Source organism: Pelecanus crispus, chromosome 6 (assembly GCF_030463565.1).
Source record: "Pelecanus crispus isolate bPelCri1 chromosome 6, bPelCri1.pri, whole genome shotgun sequence".
NCBI lineage: Eukaryota > Metazoa > Chordata > Aves > Pelecaniformes > Pelecanidae > Pelecanus > Pelecanus crispus.
Window position 1 is genome coordinate 55,475,590 of NC_134648.1, and position 21,445 is coordinate 55,497,034.

Consider the following 21,445-nt stretch of genomic DNA (forward strand, 5'->3'; position numbering starts at 1 on the left):
GCTTTTGGATCTGTTTTTACTGAGTAAAAGTTTAACTTCTTATTCTGCTGTAGCTACAGCATTAGAAACAATTTAATTATACTGCACTCTCAACGTTCCTTGCAAAGCAACAAATGAAGCTCTGTGCATTCAAGTATCTTATCTCCAGAAACATGAAATATGTCCAATGTCCAAACCATAAAATATGGCTATATATTCTTGGTCATGTTTTAAATACGTTTATTAAATTATGTCTTATTTCAAGTTACAATACCTCACTGCTAGCTTTTACTCTTGTTGATCCTCAGATAAGTCCTGAGCCAGAGACAGAATTTTTTATGGCAGGAACATATCAGCATTTAAAAGATTAAACAGATACAGAATGGATTTTTGCCCAGAAGAATTACAGTGGGACAAGTAGTACATTATTTGATTCTCTAAAGAAATTTTCTTTGGCCTTTCTTTGCTTTCCTCCCTCCTCCCCCCATCCCTTCCCCTGCTCCAACGAAATATGCAAAACCAGAAAATGCGCACACAGGCAGGATGAAATGCTTATGGCTTGACAAGTTTATTCCTGGACAACCGTCTTCAAAATGTGAAGTCTCTGCTGACATCAGTGTTCATGTCTGCTCTCTCAGACCACAAACATCCAAACCAAGTAGATTCCTGAAAGATCACCAGGCATGCGCAAATGACTTTCACTGCTTAATCAGCAGCTACCTTCTAATTTTTGCGGGTAGAATCAGCCTTAAGAAGCCTTATGTGGCTCAGTTATTTAAAAAAACAAAAAGAAAAAAAGGAAAAAAAAAAAAAGAAAAAAAAGAAGATAGCTGTAAAACACAAGTTAAGAGTGTCTGACGGCAGCCACTCCCCTTGCCTTTTGACACTGTCAGGGGGCCATGATTTAATAGCCTTATATAGCAAGTAATCTTTGCTGTTTCCTGCATCTTGACTGTAGATGGCATGATATGGAAAGTCTACCTTATGCAGTACCATATTGCCCTTGATCTCTCAGTGGGTCAGCTACTAATTTGCAAAATATGAGAGGAAAAATTTCCCTGCTACAGTAGCATTGAAAGGACAAGTATGTTAGTGCTTGTGAAGTGGTTCAACTGCCACAATTAAAATGTCTGAGTATGCAAGTAACTAAAATAATAATAATACTGAAACACTGATTTTATACAGCCAGCATTTTGGGCCAAGTCCGATCTAACAGGGTCACTTCAGGGTGGGCAAACTAAAAAGGCTGACACTAAACAGATGACAGACCAGAGGAAGTACACAACACAAAATGTGCTGGGTGTCATGTAAACTGCCAGAATACCTGTAATGAAACAGCAACATGACAAGAGTTTACTTTGCTAGATCATCACACTCAATCTGGAGCACAGCCCCAAGAAGTAAGGTGGTGTCTGACCTCAAAAACATGGCCTCAGAACTATCTCCAAAATGGCCTACCAAGCAGGAACTAGTTATTTTAGTGTCTCGTGAAGAGTCAAACTACGTGCCAAGTACGTACGCATATCCAGACTCTGGTACAAACCACACATCACAGGGAGCTGCAATGTATGGAAGACTGAAGCACTTTCCATTGAGCGCCCAAGAGGAGCGGACATGTCAGTTCAAAGCAGTTCTGATGAAATCTTAAATTAATAACCTGGTGGAAATGCCTACTATGGTGAGGTCAACATTGCTCACTGCTGTACCCATGATCTGAGGCTGTCTTAATATTGAAAAGTTCATATAATTTAAATAATTACTCCATGGGAGCTTTGCAGAGTTACATCTCAAGGCCTGGGAGGTAAAACTGTCCTAACTAAACATGTCAGCACTAACATCTCCCAGAAGTCACTGAGATGACATAGTTGACCTAAAAATGTGTCTGGCTACAAATCTCCCTTGTTAGACAATCAGCAGGTGGTGGTGCTTCCATTGGAATTAAGGTTTATTTTTTCTTTAATTAACAAACCCACCAACATTATTTAGTAACTATGAGTTTATTTTTAAATCAACAGCAAAAATAGTTGGCTGTGGATTTATTTTTTTTTAATACACTGAATTTACTAGGCAAGGGATTAAAAAAACCCCTTTGTTTTATATCACTTAAATTGAGATGGTTTAATATCCAAAATATGTAATTCTGCTTTTGTAATTTCTAAATTAAATTACATATTGTGGTTTGATCCTGTATCACTGTGCCTTGAAATAGCTTTAAGAATGTGCACTGTGTACCCATATGGTTACAATTAACTCCGGGAGTAAGTGGTTGCACAATCAGGGTGTGTTGCTACTGGAAAACATTTTCAGAAACTAAAGTAGCAATCAGATTGTTTAAATCTGAAACTAGAGAATTTGCACATGCATCCAGACCTAGTTATTAAACAGAGTTCAAACCCCTCCCTTCTGGCAGTTCAGAAGCTACCCCGACTGAGCCATGACACAGTTAACATCTTGTGACAATCAAACATTGCCTTGGACAGCTACATGAAAACATACAAGAGATGCTTTTGCTTTTTTTAATGTTCACAGAAATTCCTCCCGTCATCCCGTATGGAAATGTGATTGCAGTGAGAAGGAGGAAGAATGGGCAAGGCAGACTCCCTGGCCTCAGAAAATAATCTGATCTCCTGGAGCAGCACAAGGTTCAATGGAGAGGAATGCTGGAGGGAAGCTTTACATTGGAGAGAAGCACTTCCTTGAAGGAAGCCCTGCATTAAGCCTGCTCCTCCACATTCACAGTTACGACCTCATTAAGCCACCCCAGCAGGAAGGTCTCCAGAGCATATTCATCTCCATGTCCCTTGAACGATGGTCAAATTAAAATGTCATTTCTGAACAACTTTGTCAAGACATACAGAGCAGGAAAACAACACACATGCCTAAACGTGTTATGTTCACATAGAGAAAGACTTGCTCCTTTTACACGCCTTCTGCAATAGCTCCTTAAAACTCTTCCCGCTGCCACTGCTGATTTGTATTATGTGCTTTCAGAAACTACTTATGAGCTCGCTCACAATTCCTAAAGCTTGTCACGGTATCATACACAGAGCACATTCTATATTTTTTGCTCAAACTACCAAAAGCGTATGTGAACTACAAGAAGGAAAAGATTTTTAAGTGCTTATTTAATAGCTTTCTGCATTGATGCACAAGGTAAAGCCACTTTTTCTTCTCACTTACCAATTTGGCACTGCTTATTAACAACCCTCTCAAGACCCTATGAGCCTTAAGGTATCACACTACCATAGAAAAGTGACTTATGCTGTACTTTATGCACATACATTTTCACTGCTGTGCCTCTGTAAGATTAGTTCAGGTCTTAAGACTTGGAGCTTAGGAAGCCAGCTGAACCAATAAATGCCATGAGATGAATCAGCACTGTACTGTCTAGTGGTAAAAATTTCTACCATGTTACATCCCTGTACACCTTACAACTTGGAACTGTAAGCCAGTTTTTGAGGGACTGGGAGGAATCTGAGCAGACACTGAACTGACTCCAGCCATTAACCCTTCTTTTGGAGGGGCAGAGGACTTGAGACAAGACAGAAAACTGAGTGACCATAAAAAAGACAGAATAGTGCCCCGTGGAATCCTCTGAATGTATCGCCATGAAACCAGTGGAGTTTGCTTGATGCTGCCACTGCTCAACACTGGCAGTTCATGGCTGTGCCAAGACTTGATCAACAATGGAAGAGGGAGTGGTGAGAATGTGAAACTCTCTGGCTATTCTAGACCACAGAGCAGCCTGAAGACAGCTGTGCAATCCTGCCGCATATTAGAAGAGCTCAGCCCCTACAGCAGTGACAACTTTTGCTAGAGGCCAAGCTATGGCCTGGAATTAGAAAAGTGCCGTATCAATGGGAAATATTCTTTGTCCCACTACTGTATTTCAGGGATGTATCCTTGGAGAGCCAACACTCATCTATGACGTGCAATACTTTCACCAAAAACTGGCAGGGTGGAAGAAGGAGTGAAGAAAGAAAGTTGGAACAAATTTGAAACTGAAGTGGAGGTCTCTTTATTGAATGATATGTTAATCAAGATTAGTATGCAGACAGCACAGCAGGAAACTGCTAGCTCTAGTACAAGCAAGGAGGCTGAGAACTCAAGAACAGAAATAGCTACTCCCTTGATCTCAGATGAAGACAAGACTAAAAAACTCCTCTCCTAGCTCCAGCTAAATTATCTGAGCAGCAGGTAGAAGCTAAGTGAGTCCAGTGCACAGCCAAAAGGGAAATGCCAGGATGCCATGCTGACAGCTAGTGGACCAGGTTAATGCACAACTGATTTGCCAGCTTGAGGGAGGAAAACAGGGAGAGCCAGAGCTTCATACTTCCTAATGTAAACTGGGAATTACTGAGAGGGAAGACAGGCTTTTGTAGTCTTTTACTACATTTAATAACCATCCATTTTAGCGAACCTATTCATAAGAAGCAGCAGCTAGCTGGCCCCTTAGGTTAAAGAGGGGGAAAAAATCACCTACAAAGTAGAGTTTATAGAGCAGAAATAAGGTCTGTGTTCTCAGCCAGAGGCCTGGCAAATGCAAGTTTCAACATCACTCTTCTACCTCAGACCTGGGATTTTATCTAATTACACTGAGGTTGTCAATTACTGAACCTCATGTATTCAGTAAATCTGGGTATTTATTTGACTTTGGCTGAAGTGCTCTGTATGTGGGTTATTGAGAGTTTAGGTGAGAATGGCTCAAAGAACTGAAAGGAAAGAAAACAAGAGCAGTATGACCTAAATTTAAGGTCAGCCATGCTGTGAGCAATGAGTTTGCCTAGATGATCTACAAGGTCTTTTCCAGCCTAAGTTAATTAATAATTCCAGGATGGTCATAGCTGCAGGTGACTAAGCTGAGTAACTGGCATTACTACTGGAACAAAGCTATATATTTCTCATTGACATACCCTACTCAGGGCACTAGGGAAGATCCAAATTTTCTCTCTTTTCTACTACAAGCCACAGCTGCACAAAGGGGTGGCTAGAATTTGTCATCTGAGGTCAGGCTTAAAAATGCCTGGCCATTTTAACAATAGTTGCATCTGCTACAAATGCCTAAGGAAGAACACCCAGACATTCATTTAGCTAATTTATACATGATATTTAAAATGTTGGTCAAAGGAGCGAGTCTGAAACATAGGCATTTCACCTAAGAGTAAATTTTCAAGGCCAGACTAAAGGTCTGGTTTCTCCAGAAGCATCATCCAGAAAAGGCCTGTCCTGTTTAGTCACATAATGCTGAACTAAGCAGAGTTTATTAAAACTAATGGGTATTTATTTTTTGTGTGCACCCAGTCTTCCTTGCCACTGAAAGAAGTTTTAATGTTGCTAAGTCAGTAACTATGACATATGTTACAAAATTTCCACTTGCTCTGATTTTTTGCTACAGTCAGCTCAATGACAAATGACACATGCACTAGTAACACAACAAAAGCCAACCATTAAGGATTACTTAGCACATCTTTTCTCTCAATTTTCACTTGCCTCCATGCGAGCTTTGTAAAAATCCACATCATGAAGTTTCTCTTTGCACCGAACAAGTTCCATCTCAAGTCTCTCCACACGGTTTGCCCTCTCTCTCAGAGAGTCGAGCTCATCTCTGTATGCTCGGGCAGAGCGAGCATCTGAGGCCAGGTGCATGTTCTGTGAGAAGCGAGGAATAAGCAGGGAGAAAAATCTTTGTTAATACTTGAAAGCATGTTCTTTAAACTTCATGTTTGTTTATTTATTTAGTGATTTTAAGCGTATGCAAATAGCATTCCCCTGGTTCAGGAGTAATAGAATTCTCCTAACTAGCCAGCAAATTCTCTACAAGACAGAGAGGTTCTTCAGCCTGTTCGGACTCTGACTTTTCTAATGCCTGATGCTGCATAAGCTTCAGGCATTACTAGGCTATTTGCAAGCTAAACAGATGAGACTGCTCTCACCACTTAAGTGGAAGTGTAGCATTGCTATACCATAGCCACAATCATCAAACAGCTTGCTGGAGTAACTTGATTTCGTTATTAAAAAATAGGCATAGTAGTATTTTTTGCCTCACACTGAAAGAGGCTTTTTTTAAATAGGGAAGACTGTCACAGTAAAATGAGCCCATCTTACCTCTTGTTTTATTTTTTGCAGTTCTAGGGTGAGCTGCTCAACTTCATGTTTAGAATCTACAAGCTGCTCAGACTTCTCTTCCCTGAAAAGGATTAGAAAAATCAGCAATATTTCCCCCCCTCCCCCGAAACAATATTGATTATATGGACACTACTGGTCATCTGGAAAGGAAGACAGAAATCTCCTAGCATATTCTGAACATAGAGCATCTTTGTCATGACAGCTTCATAAAAGCGAGAAGGTTTTTCTCATGATACCATACACATATCATGGATCTGAGTTTGCAACTCTATTTTTCTACTAAGTACCTTTGTTCAAATCTCCTTGATGCTACCGCTGTCATAGCTAGCTTCACTGGCCTCTGGACTTCCCACTAATAACTAAAAAGTGCAGCTAGCAGTTGGCATTTTGACGAGGGGAAGAGAGAGATGAGACACAAAAACAAAAATGGAAGTAGCCATCACTCTGTGTTTAAAGACCAGTTAAGAAAGATGGAACACCCATACTAGCTTCCTACTGCTATGAATAAAAAATTTGAAAGGTATGATTCTGAGAGCTCCCATGGAGGCCAGCGTACTGAAGCTGACAGACAACTGCATTTTCGGAATGCACAAGGCTTAATATACAAGTCTCTCCAGAAGCACAAACCACTGGCGACTCACAACTCCTGCCGGATTCTTCTCAATTTAGCCTTTGTGTCTGCCAGCTCAACTGCAAGGTGCTGCTTGTCTTCATTAGAAAGAGGGTTGGCTGGGTTTGGTGTAGAATCTGGACATGGTGCTTTCAGAGGACTTGGCGGTTGCTGAGACTGAAGATAATCTCTCTCTTGAGTGAGATCTACAATGACCTGGAAATACAGAGAAGCATATAGTGTCAACAGATACGTAGTATAATTATACATGGTTTTTCAAGTATCTAAAAATGATGGATAAATGCAGAAAATCATTAGCCTGGCATTATACAGAATTCAAATGATAGCCAGGAGGGAAGGTTACAGAGAAGGAAAGGAATCTCCACTACGCTCAGACCACTAAAACATTCCCCTCCCAATGCTCAAAATAAGCAGTGTGTTTTGCTTGGAGAATTTCGTACAAACCTTTAACAATTAACACTTTTAACTAACTCAATCACAGTCAAAAGCACAACAAAAAATTAACAGGTTAAAGAAGGGGAGAAGCCTTCAGAGATCTGAAGGGAAAGGAACTGATGAGTTAGCAAGAGATAGGGCTGTCTTCATGCAGAAGAAAACTAGAGAAGACACTGCAAGCCATGATGGCAGATACCAATGGAGAGACAGGCAAGCAATCGCTCGAAGATGAATGACTGAGCAGACACACAGAGACAAAAATCTCAAGACAAAGTCACAACTTCAAATATTTTGGTCTCTCCACTTCATGGAGAGACCACTCCACTCCTCTTTATCAATCATTTCACCACACGTTAGTGTTTACATGAGAATCAATAGAAAAGTCAAAATCTTTCTACAGATTTTCAGAGGTGTAGCAGAAAGGTGCAGAAGAAATAGAAATCCAGTGCACAAACAAGACACGAGAGAAAGAATAGAGTCGGCATCTGCTACTTCACATGAGCTCTATATGGGAGAGAAGCCATCGTACTTCTGTGCATTCATCTCGCTCATCAATAAGCCTCTTGAGGTGGAAAACCATATTCCTGGAGAGAGACTCTAGCTCTTCTGGGGCCATATCTGGGAGCTCCAGCCACTGCAAGTCAAAGACATTCTCCTGGTTGTGAGTCACCTAGGAACAGGAACAAAAAAAATTGTCTTTCCACTGGTTGATTGGTAGATTTATTTGCTGTATATGCTGCATCCCCCAGGTTTTTCTACTATCAATTAAAAAAACATATCACATTTCACCAAAACCAGCTTGTAAATAACAAACACAACTACCTTAACACTACCCAGCAATTTCTGGCATTTAGATTTTTTTATATTTATTAAGGGTGATTTTTAAAAGTCATCAGATACATATTTTGATCAATAGCACTTGTGCTTGCATATTAGAAATATGCAACTGTCTTACTGCAACCACTGAGGTGGTCACCACAGGGATTTGAAGGGACTGATCCCACACTGAACACTTAGGCTGGTGTCTCACTGAGAAGCAGCCCTGCTTTCAATGAATTTGCAGCTGATACAGCTGGGAGGAGCTGCCTTTAGCAGAAATGTCTCTGGTTGCTGCTAGCAGTGTACCTTTCGATGGCTATCTTACCCAAACTGATTTCCTCTGAATCATTCAGCAGAAACATCAGGCAAGTCTCTCAAGCTCAGTTTAAAGACTGTTTCTGCTTTTGCAATAACCATGTGGTTAGTTCATCACAATTTTACTTTTTTTTTTTTTTTAAAGCAGAACTCTTTTTTCAAGTCTTAAGAAGAAAGTTCCTGTCTTAGACTTCCACTATTTGTTCCTCAAATCCAAGCATACCAGGCTTTCTACACCTGCAAAAATTCATACCTGACTGCAGCCAGTGCCTGTTCCCGGCAAGGTGCACCCAAGCAGGAGCCGTTTCCACATGGCTCTCCTTTGGGTCTCCAAGCTGGCTCCTAACACCTACCTGTATTCCTTCCTTCTACAGGAACCTCATAAGTCCAAGGATACTCATCATTGAATCAAACATCTTTAAAAACAAAGTACATGTCCCATTTCGGCTGCAGAGTACACTTTTCAAGACCATCTGAGCTTGGAGACCAGTGCCCAAAGCAAGCCATGGGGGAGCCTGTGTCTCACCTACCACAGGACTTGGGGACTAAGTGCCTACACCATTGCTACAAGGCACACTGCAGCTCCTAAGCCATACATGCCTTTTGGAAATATTACACCTGTATCCTTACAACAATTCCTTCTATATAGCCTATAACTGGCAAGCAAGGCATTTACCACTGCATCTCTTTAAAAGACCCCTGAGCCAAGTAATGCTCCCAGCAACTCTCATTTTCATCTTATAATTTGACTGCAGTAACATATTCAATCTTTTTTTTGGTGAAGTTCATGAATCCATTATGAAACTCCAAGCATTAATATTTCATAGCAAAAAAACCCTGTTAAGTGAAGGAAGGGAGATAAAAAGTCAAAATAGACAATATTGAGAGTCCCACCTCCTGAATGTGTGACACAATAGCAGCTTGGGTTTCAATATCCAGTTGTTTTATTCTTTCAATAAACTCTTCTTTTCTTTCACACTGTTAAAAGAAAACACATCCTGAAACAGTGCTACATATCCTAAAACTTACTGCACCATTTTTCATTTAAATTAAAAAAAAATTCCCACATTGCTAACGACAAAACGTTCAAGCTCTACACTTTATCACACCAGAATGTATAACACTTCATTGCTCCATATGGAACATGAACCAAATTATGCATTAAAATATTTAAACTTTTTACAGTCAGTACAATTAAGGCTAAGTTAAATGGCTGATTTTGCTCTTTAAAAACAAGTTCAACATGCAGTGAGATCAAGAGGTGGGGCAACAGCTGGAGGAAATCATCACAGCTTCATTAATGGAGCTGCACAAACATAAACCTACATTTACATTACATCATTTAACTTTTCTGCTTTGCTGTTTGCATTTTGCTTGGTTTTGGCAACAAAAAGAGATGCATCACTTTAGACACTATTCACATTGATGTGTGATGTTGCTTGTTGGACTAAATCAACATGTGCTTTAGATAAAAAACAGGGTTGGGAAACATTCTGGATAAAAATGAGTGACGTTTCAGACAAACAGATTTTAGTAAATCTTTTACTTAAGGCTTTAAAAGAGGCAGACATCTGTTATCTGTGTATCTGTGATTGTACACTAACAACATTATTGCCTTCTTGTAACAACTGTGCATTGTGGAGAAGTTAAGCATTACCTAAATTTTTTTTTCAAACTCATTTACAGTGTCATTTTGGGGCCTGGTTCCGAGTCTCAATGATTCCTTTCACTGGGAAGAACCTCAGACCTGTAAATGGGGACTGAGGATGCACAGCAGCTTGCCAGATCAGACCTTTATTCTTTGTGCTGCAGTGCAACACTCAGATAGTTCAGAGCAGCCATATGCAGACAGCTTTACCCCGACATAATTGACTTGACATAGCTGAGCAGGGTAAGTGTCCTAAGGCATGACAAAAACACTAGACAGACCTACAAACAAGGTCAATTATAAGCAAAGGCTAGCCTGCAACCGTCTATTGTTTACCACCACAGAGGTTTGGTGGGCAGAACACTGATTTCTTTATCTGGTAACTGTTGTGCATTTCTGGAGGGTTTCCCACATACATTGCCTATTTATTTTAACAAATGCCACAAAAATCCCCACATGAATATACAAAGTATCTATTCATTTTGGATTTTCTACATGTAATATTCAATCAAAAGATTATGCAAATAAACCCAGGATTCATTAAACAAATGTTTAGACTGTCAGCTTATCTATTTGTTTGGTATTAATGTGTACTGTTCCACTCTGTATTTTAAAACGGTAAGAAAATAAACCAACAATCTTGATATCAAAACACCGTTCAAAGCCTATCTCTTCCCACTTTGATAACAAAGTGGACTACTTAGTTGCCAGAGTACATATCCTACGGCTGATTGAGCATTGGCAACAAATTGAGGCTACCGCCATCACAAAGCGTGCTTCCTTTCCCCTGCATTTCTTTCATTCACCTATTGTGTCTTCTCAATTTCAGCTCACAAGCTGTCTTGAGCTGGTGATTTTTTCATACAACACTGATCTTTGGGTGGATTTTCTCAGTCCAGAAAAAACCAACAGATTCAAAAAAAAGGAATCTTATTTTTCAAGCCTTTAATGAATGTTCACCTGTACAGCACATCCCAGAACCAACAACAGCAGCTTCTTAATTTCATCCATACTTCTACCTAGAGAGCAAAAAAGGGAATCAGTACACATGTACAAAGTACTTGCAAGTGATCCTCTCCAAAATATCTGCCTGAAAAGAGAAATAAGGCCTTTGAACAAGTGCCTGAACAGTATATATGTGCCCATTATAAAGTTACCATACTTTCCATGTAACAATACAGTTCTTATGGATTAGTTTAAAATCCCAAATTCAGCAAGAGGTTTTTTTCCTTAATGTGCTATCTTCACTTACATTTTCTGAGGCTTTTCTGATCGATGCAGAAAAAAACCAAACCACACCACAACAAAATCCTTTAACTAGTTCAACGCATACATCCAATGCTTGTCCCTTGTTTTGTGATTAACAAGGGTGCAAAAAAGACCCCCAACACCCCCCCCACCCCCACCCCCCCCCGCCAAAAAAAACCCCAAACAAAACAAAACAAAAAACACCAAAACAAAACAAAAACGACCCTGGGCAGAAGTGAAGGAGGGTTACTCTCAGAGAAAGAACTTGCCCCAGATTCGTAAAATAGTTGCCACTCAGACTTCTCAAAGCTAAATGCCATTCTATGCACACAAATTCTGTCAGAAATATGTTCTAGCAAATAAATTCTGCCTCTGTTCTGCACCAAAGCCTGTTCACACTTTGAAGCGCAAACCCCATGTGCTAAGAGGGATAAAAAATGAGTGATGTAGAAGGGCAAAGATGCAGCTAACCATATGCTCGGGGAGCCGTGGGGGGGAGGAAACGCACGCAGGTTGTTACTGCAGGGAATCCTGCTGCGCCCAACAGCCCTGCCCGCGCCTCCTAAGGACAGGAGAGAGAAAGCTGCGCAAGGGGAACTGGTGTGGCTTTGACCCAACTCCAGATCTTGTTTCAACAAAATTAATGTGGGGAGTGTTGGGTGGTAGAGAAAATGATGTATATCAAAGACACACAAAAGGGAGATGGAAGGCAAGGAGCTTCAATGAGGAAATAAAAATCATTATGGAGTTAGGTTCAGGAAAAGCCTATCCTCATCCACACTGATGGAAGAGAAGGTGAGAGAAACAGGCCATGTATAATTTTCTGTCATCCCTATATATCTGCATGCTTCCTGACACAGAGCGTATAACCGTGGGATAAACACTTTTATTTTATACCCTGCTTTACTTGGGCGTTCAATTGCTCCTATCAGTAAATGAGACAGTAATTTCTGAGTGCATCTGTGTTCCTCCACCAACACCACGCCCTTGCAAGGCTGCACTGGCAGAAAGTCAGAGGCATGTGCAGGACCCAAGGCCGGGGACTGGAGTTAAACTGACTCATCAGTTAAGCTGCCGCAGCCCCACAGATGCACCAAGGCACGCTGACCTAAATTACCACGGGGGTTACTTCCATTCCGAGAACCTTGCAAGCCAGCGCAGCCATGTGCAGGCAGCTTAGGAAATAACTTGTTTTCCGATTTCCTGATTTTAGGGCACACAAATGCCCTAAACCAGTCTTTAAATGTAACTTACTTGTTAAAAAACTTTTTGACAACTTTTAGGAATGTTGATCTTTAAAATGTTTCAAGAATGCCCTACAGAAATTATCAGTATACTGTACGAATCAACACTAGAATTCTCAATACCCAAGTCCCACATTATTAATCATTAAGATTCTGCAAGCAGGAATTCTTCTCTGCAGAAGAGACAGACATATTTAAAATGTGCTGGTTTACACTTCACCCTGTAAATGCAGTATTATTTATTTCCCTGCAGAATATTTAAAAACTGTTTTTGAAAACCGTACAATCATTCTTACTCTTCTCCCTATATCCAGCAGCATACATGGCTTGGTCTTTTCTGAAAAATTACAATTTAATATATAAACAACATTTCAGCCTGTGAAAGTCTGATTGTTCTGTACGATTCTGAATAACATAGCCTCAAATGTAGGCAGTGTCACAAAAAAAAAATCCCTCGGCAACAACGAAAAAAAGAGCTGTTACTTCATCAACAGTTCCTTTGAGGGCACTACTAGCCCAAGGAGACACCTAGTTTGGTCAGAAGACATTTTTTCACAAAACTGAGTTTTCATTAGAGTTTCAGCATTGGGTTTCATTCTGCATCAGCTTCAGAGCAGATCCGGACCAGGGATTAAATGCAGAGCATGCCTGTGGGACACGAGAGCAAGTTTCTAAGTTACGGAGAGCAACTTGGGTGTGCTTCTCTCATTCTCCCAAACTTACTCAGGGTGGAACATCTTCTCCATGAGAGACTGAAGGAGTAGCCACCAGGCTGCTTACTCCAGATCACACCAGACAAGTGGTTTAACCCTTGCACGCTCTGGGCACCTCCATCTGTTGACCATAAATTCCAATCTGTGCACCACGGCATCATAGCTATCCTCAGGGTGAGCCTACTGGCTTGAAATCACTCATTTTAGAAAACATCAGGGTTACTTTCCAACAGCGAGAGCATCTATACCATCCCAAAGACATTCGAGCTACTTAAGCCATTCAAGCCACAGTCCACCTCTCTGCACCAAAGGTAGCAGGCTTTGCTATTCTCTCCATGACACAACAGATGGATGCCGGATGACCCTGTGAGGTGAAGTACCTTCAGCTATTACTGCAGGGTAACTTAGCAAGGTCAACCCTGTTCTCCCACCAGGGATTGACCCTGCCTGGAAATACCACTCATAGAATAGAATCATAGAATCGTTTAGGTTGGAAAAGACCTTTAAGATCATCCAGTCCAACCATTAGCCTACACTACCAAGTCCACACCAAACCAATCAAGGGTAGACTAGACTAAACCATGTCCCGAAGTGCCACATCGACCCGCTTTTTGAACACTTCCAGGGATGGTGACTCCACCACTTCTCTGGGCAGCCTGTTCCAATTCTTGACCACCCGTTCCATGAAGAAATTTTTCCTAATTTCCAACCTAAACCTCCCCTGGCGCAGCTTAAGCCCATTTCCTCTCGTCCTATCGCTAACTACTTGGGAGAAGAGACCAACACCCACCTCACTACACCCTCCTTTCAGGTAGTTGTAGAGAGCGATAAGGTCTCCCCTCAGCCTCCTCTTCTCCAGACTGAACAGTCCCAGTTCCCTCAGCCGCTCCTCATAAGACCTGTGCTCCAGACCCTTCACCAGCCTTGTTGCCCTTCTCTGGACACGCTCCAGCACCTCAATGTCTTTCTTGTAGTGAGGGGCCCAAAACTGGACACAGTATTCCAGGTGCGGCCTCACCAGCGCCGAGTACAGGGGGACAATCACCTCCCTGCTCCTGCTGCCCACACTATTCCTGATACAAGCCAGGATGCTGTTGGCCTTCTTGGCCACCTGGGCAAGAGACCTTGTCCCCACTCAGAAGCACCTTCAGGTCAACCCTGTTCTCCCACAAGGGATTGACCCTGCCTGGAAATACCACTCCAAGACCTTGTCCCCACTCAGGCCCTCCCACCAGGAAGAGAAGCTGAGGGAGACACGGCAAGCCCCTTCAGAAGGGAAGGCCAAGCCAAATTTTATAGAAAGGAGTGAGAAATTAAAAGACTTGAGGTAATCATGAGATTATTAGTTTGCTACTGCTTTAAAGATAACATCTGACAGTCTGCTCTCCCCACTGGCAGCTTTCACAGAAAATTTAGCTGTCAGGATTTTTCTAAGATTTCTTTAATAATAAATTACTTCATGCTTGCAGACATGTTATGCACATGTAATGAAAATGAGATTGTACTGCCCACTAGAAACACTTTTAAGGTTGAAAGGTCTACTTAACAGATCTACTCTGCCAGCCACACAAGTGTTTCAGAAGATCATATGTGACTTTTAAAGACTTCAATTCCTTGGGCTTTCATTCAGAAGTTTTTTTCCCATGGGGTGGAGACAATTTGTTGGCATTAAGGCTCTCGGAGATAACTCATAATCAAGCTACGTTTAAGTAACCTTTTAAAGCCTCGCAGAGTAACATTAGTTGCAGGAGATAGCTAGAAGAAATAGGGTATGAGTATGAAAAATCCTCTATACCAATTTAAAGTGCTTTAGAGAGAGTTTTCAATTAAACCTCAGAATGAGCCAGGAAGGGATTAATTACCCCTCTCCCATTTCATCTTACCCACAGGAGAGCTGAGATATCGCACACTTAAGTGGAGTGCCCAAGGTTACTAAGTGAATCGGAAGCACATCTAGGATTATTACACAGCGCAGCAGCTAAGTTCTACGCTCAGGACACTGCATTTATCCTGTAATCCATATTGAACAAAAGCAAGCGATCTTTATCCCCAATTCAAGTCATGCCTCCTGAAGAGTGAATGATTCTGTGTTTTTCAAAAGGCTTGATTTGTGCTAATTTAATAGGTTGGTAAGGTTCCTTGTGCAACTGCATAAGCAGGAATGTGCAGGCTTCCCTACGCTGGCTCATTGGGATGACACAAGTCCTTCCTAGACAGCTGGGAAGAAAGTCTGCTGGGTCCACCCAGGCTTATTAGCTGACCTTACCAAGACAGTGTCCTCCTACAACCTAGGATGCAAACGCTTAGGTCTGGGGCAGCTCCTGGCAGACAGGTACCCAACAAGCTGAAATGAATGGACAGGATTCAAACTAGCACTTAAACAGAAAGCTGCTAATTAAAAAAAAAAAAAAAAGAAAAAACAAAACCAAACTACCAAAAAAAACCCAAAACCTCTTTTCTTTTACACCTTTTTGAAAATTCCAGGGCAGCTGCTCTCAGGGCATGAGAGCCTGCAAGGGAGCCAGCCACCTGGAGGATTTGCAGAAAGACCATCTGCTCCCAGCCGTGAGAGGGCCAGTGGGTTTTCTGGAAAATAAAGGGAGGGAAAGCCCGAGCACCACCTGTGCATCCTCGGAGCCTCCCTGTGCCAGAGCCAGGAGACCCCTCTGCTCTCACAGGGGACAGAGGGTGGGAAACAGATGGCAGGACTCAGGGAGAAGGCGTGCAGAGGGATTAGGAGACACAAGAACAAAAAAAGGAGGATCAAGGTACAGAGAGAATACGGATGACGAAAAAAAATGACAGAGGGGTAGGAAAGATGTCAGAGAAAATGGAAACAAGAAAGCCCAAGTCTGTGAAATCTTAAGCTTGTGATGCTTCTTTCTGCACATTTCTACTTTGACATTCCTCCAGCGGAGGAAAGGGAGTGCCAGCACATGTACACACAGCGGCCGGTGGATGTGCGGAGAAGGTGGGAAGGGGTGAAACACACAAGTGACATTTTTCCCAACTGTAGCAACATCCTGAGTGAGAAAAGCTTGAATGCTAAATTTACACTATTGAGGCAGTGTTTTGTTATTAACTTTTTATATTTTATGAACTTTTGTGCCTCTGGAGGACTGTGAAACAAAATGAGGAAGGAAACCAGACATGAAAAAACACCCCAGTGAGAGTAGACATCTTTTATGATTTTAATGAAAAACAGTTTCTATAGACACTTATTAGCAGGGACTTTGGGCTCTCTCATGCACAAACTTAACATGTAATTTGAAAAGGGGATCTAAACAGCAAAGTTTTTTTGAAGAGACAGAAATGAGGCTCCTTCAGGGAAATAAAACCTCATTTCCATTCTTGGTCTGAAAAAAGTTAATTGGGGGGGGGGGGGTGGGGTGTTAGCTATGACTGTTTCAAAGGATTAATTGCCATCAGTTTCCAAGTACACTCTCTAGCTGTGTTAAACTAAGCATGTCTAGAAAACAAGAAATTAAACAACACCTCTAAACAGAGGTTCAGGACCAGTACTGTATACTGATATTCCTTGTGTGGGCACATGAATGAGTGGCCATTTATAAGGCATGCTAAAACCAGAGGTAATTATAAAAGGTGATTACAGTGATGTGTAGTCACTGATAAATGCTGATGATTCTCATATTGAGCACAGAGGGATTTGTGGTGCAGTAATGAATTAAGAAAGCTGTTCAGCAAGAAAAAACATGGAGGAAGGTAAAAACAGAGAGGAAATTTAATGGTAGTAGCCATCTGCCTTACAGTGCAGTGAAGAGAATAAGTTTTTTAACGTCAGCTGCATCATTTGGTAAGTGAGATTTCCTGGGAAAAACTTTCTAAATCCTTTAATTAAACTTTCAAGTTTCTTTTCGGCTCCCTATATTCTAGAAAACAGTCAAAGCCGCCGCCGCTGCTTACAAATATTTTTGCAACTTTCATGCCCACGGCCAAATGAACTGAAGCAGACAAAATTGCCATATCCTGGAACAAAACAACTTGGAGGATATGAAAGCAAGGAAAGCTCCTAAACCCAGTAGACATGTGCCATCTCCTATGCAAAAGCCCAACTGCTACTGCATTTTTAGTGGTGGCAGCTCTGTTTTTCCAATAGTCTCATGTTCAAAGCAGAGCTTCAGAAGCCCTCAATAATCCCAACTGTTGAGAGCCAAATGGGAGCTAAATAGCAAGAACAGCATTCTCAGCTTTACAGCTGTTCATTTTATAATTTAATACATATAACACCACTTTTGGCTGTGTTTTAGAAGGAAAAAGTAAAATTTACAGATAGCACTGGTGGACAGACAGCTCTGAAAAACATGTCTAGCAAAACATCATGTGGACTTGTTGCAAGGAATAACTCACTGAAATTGTTACACAGTGAATCATATTGAATGATCTAACAGCTCTCTGGTCTTGGACCTATGGAGTCAATACAGTCAAGTAGAAGCCTTCCCAGCTCAAACAGTACAAAGCAACGCCGTACTTGTTTCAGGAATGTGATGGTGGGATCAGTTTTTCTTCCTCTGGTCAAGACGGACCTTTCATTCAGGCAACTTACCTACAGGATAGGGAAGGCAAAACTGGGATTTCATCCCTGCCTCTCAGATCCACCCCAGCCCTGCAGACTGCCTGCACCTCGGTCTCCAGCTCCTAGTACTCTCCACATTGCCCAGCACTGTCCCTGCAGATGCCCCCCTCCAGGACTCTCTTCCTTCCCTCTTAGTCTCTGTCCTGGACTGGATCACTGACACAGAGAAAGAGGTTTCTCCTCTACCGTTCTTGACACTTTTAAACACTTCCCTCAAATAACCGTTTCCACCATCTCTTCTCCCCACACTGCTGTCACCCCCAGCTTCCTCACTTCTCTGTCAGCCTTCCCTGGGGCTTCTCTGTATTCATGCCAGAAGCACTGCTTCCTACTTTGATGACTGCTTTGTCCTCGTACCTCTATTCAATCTGCAGCCGTCCTTTAGGTCTCTTGCTGACAGAGAGAATCTATCATTTCACTTGTTTTCCCCCCTCCAAAGTGCCCCTGCCTTCCTCTCGCTCCTCTCCGCAAGACACTCAGTAACAAAGACATCAACCTGACAGTCACCTGGTCATCACTCACCCACATTGCTCACCACAGCCTATTCCTTTATTCAGCTTTTTGCATTGGTTTTACTAACTTCTCCTGAGCCTTCTCCTCCCTGTTCCCTCTTTCCGAGCTTCCCGTCAGCCCTCAGCCAGGTTCCTCTTCCTGAAGGAAATTCTAGTTCTCTGCTTCTCTAACCATTTCTTCAGCACATCTTACCAGTGGTCATCTACTAAAGGATAAGATTAAGATGAGCTTCTCTTGAAATCCTATCCCTCAGACACTCTCCTCCTTGAATACATTCTTTGGAGCAAGTACATCTCAAGTCTTTCTTTGTTCACCGCCTTCCTCTGTAGCGTCTAAGCTGGGACTGGTTCTCAAAACCATTATACAATATGGCCAAACAAGAACTTCATATTTTTTTATACACACACCCCCCCCCATCAGTTTTAGACATCCACAAGTTACATTTTTGCATTCTTTATCCTCTCTTCCCATGTTCTGAATAACGCCAATGATAAGTCAGCAATGGATAAAATAAATTTAAAAAGACCACATTAAAAAACCCAAACAAACAGAAAGAAACCACCACATTTTGAAAGATGTCAGAAAGTGAAGCAAAATTTCTGGTTGTAATTAAAGGAGCTGGAAGATGGGAACACATGGATGACCAATATGTTTCCTACAAGAGACACATCAGGTACTTTCTTCAAAGAAAGTAAGATCTAAAGTGCTGACAAAAACCAGTAGGTCAATGATGGGAAATTATAGCTAAATACAGGGCAGCTTTCAAGTGTGCAGCTTCCCCAGGAACCAACACTGTGGTTACTGCATTACGAGTCTCCTGCCAGCTGTCGCTCAGGAATGGCCATGACAAGAAACCAGCCAGCCTTTTCCATTGACGCTTAGCCAGCAGAGACAATGCCTTGTTGGCCCAGACATCTCTATTCACTAGCATTCTTGACGCTAGCAGCCCAGGCTCTGCCCATTGCCCATACGACTGAGAAAAGCAACAGCTCTTCTATTTCTATTTCTTTCTTTACCCATAACAGTAGCCTGTACAGGAGAATTAAGACTGGCATTGAAGACTTTAATCTGCTTGCTGAAGAAGTGGACGCCTTACCCTCAGCTTGATTTTACTGCAGAAGTGCCAAGACTATGAGTTTCAGTGATCCAACATCTGTAAATTAATACTCTTTCCTAATGTAAAACCTTTTTTGTACATACACACACTACTGCTGCTAAGAGCAGCAAAGTAAAATCTTCTGCCAAGCTTTCTGCCGTTTGTTTGTTCTGGAGATGCTGATTACCATGTCATTCACCGTCACTGGTGACAGGGTTCATCCAGTTTTCCTTCTTTGGTAAAAAAAAATACATTGTCCTTCGTACTGGCACAGGGCTAAGGCAGAGACAGAACGGGCATGCAAAAGAGAGTAAAACCCACAGCAACAAAACCTTTCATTTCAGAAATGTGGTTCTAAGGAGAAGTCAACTTCGTTTTCAGGCTAAACAGCTTTCATTTTGCCTCACCAAAGACACTGGACTCTGCACATGAGCTCACTGGCTTCCAGGTCACTTTTGATGTGACAGATGTCCTTGCCTAGACAACATGGCCAGACAGATGTTTTTCTCCTTGTCCATTCTCTTCCTCACTTTTTCTAATTTGTCATATATGTATTTTTCTCTCCATCCTCACATATTTTTCTTCCCACGCTTCATTTGCAACAGTTCCTTCACACTTCAGGGCTATTCTGCAAGACTTTTCTGGTGTGTACATACTGCCACAACTGAACTGATTATACAGGCACATAGGACAGAAAAGCTGGAGGACAAAAAATTCTCCTATGGCAGACTGTATCCTGGGTCACTTGCAGCAAGGAGTGAAGAGACATGACTGTCAAGCAAACAGTTGCTGCTCTGGCTTTGGCAAGAACTAACTCACTATCATGTGTGTATGACATGCAAACACACATATATCAGATATTATATTTGCATGTAAGGGTACGTAAATATAAGTATTACATACTAGATATATTAAATTGTGAGACTCAGACGTACTCAAATATTTGTAGTTTGGCTACAAATACATACAGTTTGTTTAAAAGCATGTTTGTTATTTAATTAAAAAAATAAAAATTTTATTTAGCATTTCAGAGGAGGGGGGTGAAGAACCCAACAAACTACTCACCAGAAAGAGGATCTTTGCCAATCATCAAAACATTTGGTAAATTCATTACAATCAGCTGCTGGAGCACCTCCTAAACAAAGAGAACAACAGGCAAAGTTCAGTGTGAAGGAATTCCAATCAATCACACCACAAAGAATACAGAGCTCCATCGATTACAAAGCTTTTAACATACTGGCAGGTCAGAGGTCACAAGAGGAAGCCCCACTTGAGAGAGAAATCACTATTTGAAGATGGCATCAGGTTGCACAGCTAACATACACTAATCGCCTCTTTTAACAATGGCTAATATAGAACTTAAAGGGTCCCATGGCACTAATCAGGATAAATTTGTGGCCATGCCAGGCACACCCATCAGTCATGCCTTTACCCCAGGCATGACCTCTATTCATTTGATGTCCAACATACAGCTGCTGTCATGTTCCAGGGCGTACAAATGCAGTGGGTTCATCAAAGGTACCTAAGCCATTCTGTGAAGTTTGAGTAATTCAAATAATTGGTCAAATTGTTTCACGGGTCTGAGATTTTAATGATGGGCTGAGGAAGGGGGTGTGGGAGAAAGCTATTGATCAGACATCTTGCACTGCTCAGAGAAACCGGATTTAAAGTTCCGGATTTGTTTGCATTGTTTTTAATGGGGAGTAAACCAGATTTAAGTATGTCATGAACCCTGTTTAAAGGTCACTTTATTTTGGGGGAGACGCGGGAAGGGGGGTGCATTGCTTGGTCAGGTTCAACATTTAAATGTCAGCTGCCTGAAGCTATTCTGAAATGACAGAATGGGCTTAAGGGACAGGAAAGGCTACAAGCCCTAGGGCAGGCAAAATGGTCAAAGATGGACAAATAAATACATTGCAAAGGGGAGTCTGCATGGTAATATGTTCAGCCATGCATCCCAGTAACGTACAGAACACAGGAGTAGAGTTGTTAGCTTCAACCTGCAGTTACCAGCACTCACTTGTGATGATCCGAATAAAACATTTTGCCGGCAAGTATTTATTTCACATAAAAAGCCTGGGAGG

The 21,445-nt window shown here is 41.7% G+C and overlaps 1 protein-coding gene across 1 annotated transcript in view; it reads right to left on the bottom strand.

Annotated features, from left to right (window-relative positions):
• Positions 1 to 21,445, bottom strand: part of CCDC88C (coiled-coil domain containing 88C) — a 101,171-nt gene that overhangs the window by 39,398 nt on the left and 40,328 nt on the right. The window contains exons 4-10 of the mRNA XM_075713051.1: positions 20,427 to 20,496; positions 10,914 to 10,972; positions 9,200 to 9,283; positions 7,701 to 7,841; positions 6,747 to 6,931; positions 6,085 to 6,166; positions 5,470 to 5,628 (exon numbers count right to left, since the gene is read on the bottom strand). Coding sequence (XP_075569166.1) covers positions 5,470 to 5,628; positions 6,085 to 6,166; positions 6,747 to 6,931; positions 7,701 to 7,841; positions 9,200 to 9,283; positions 10,914 to 10,972; positions 20,427 to 20,496 — 780 coding nt within the window. The remainder of the gene's footprint in view (positions 1 to 5,469; positions 5,629 to 6,084; positions 6,167 to 6,746; positions 6,932 to 7,700; positions 7,842 to 9,199; positions 9,284 to 10,913; positions 10,973 to 20,426; positions 20,497 to 21,445) is intronic.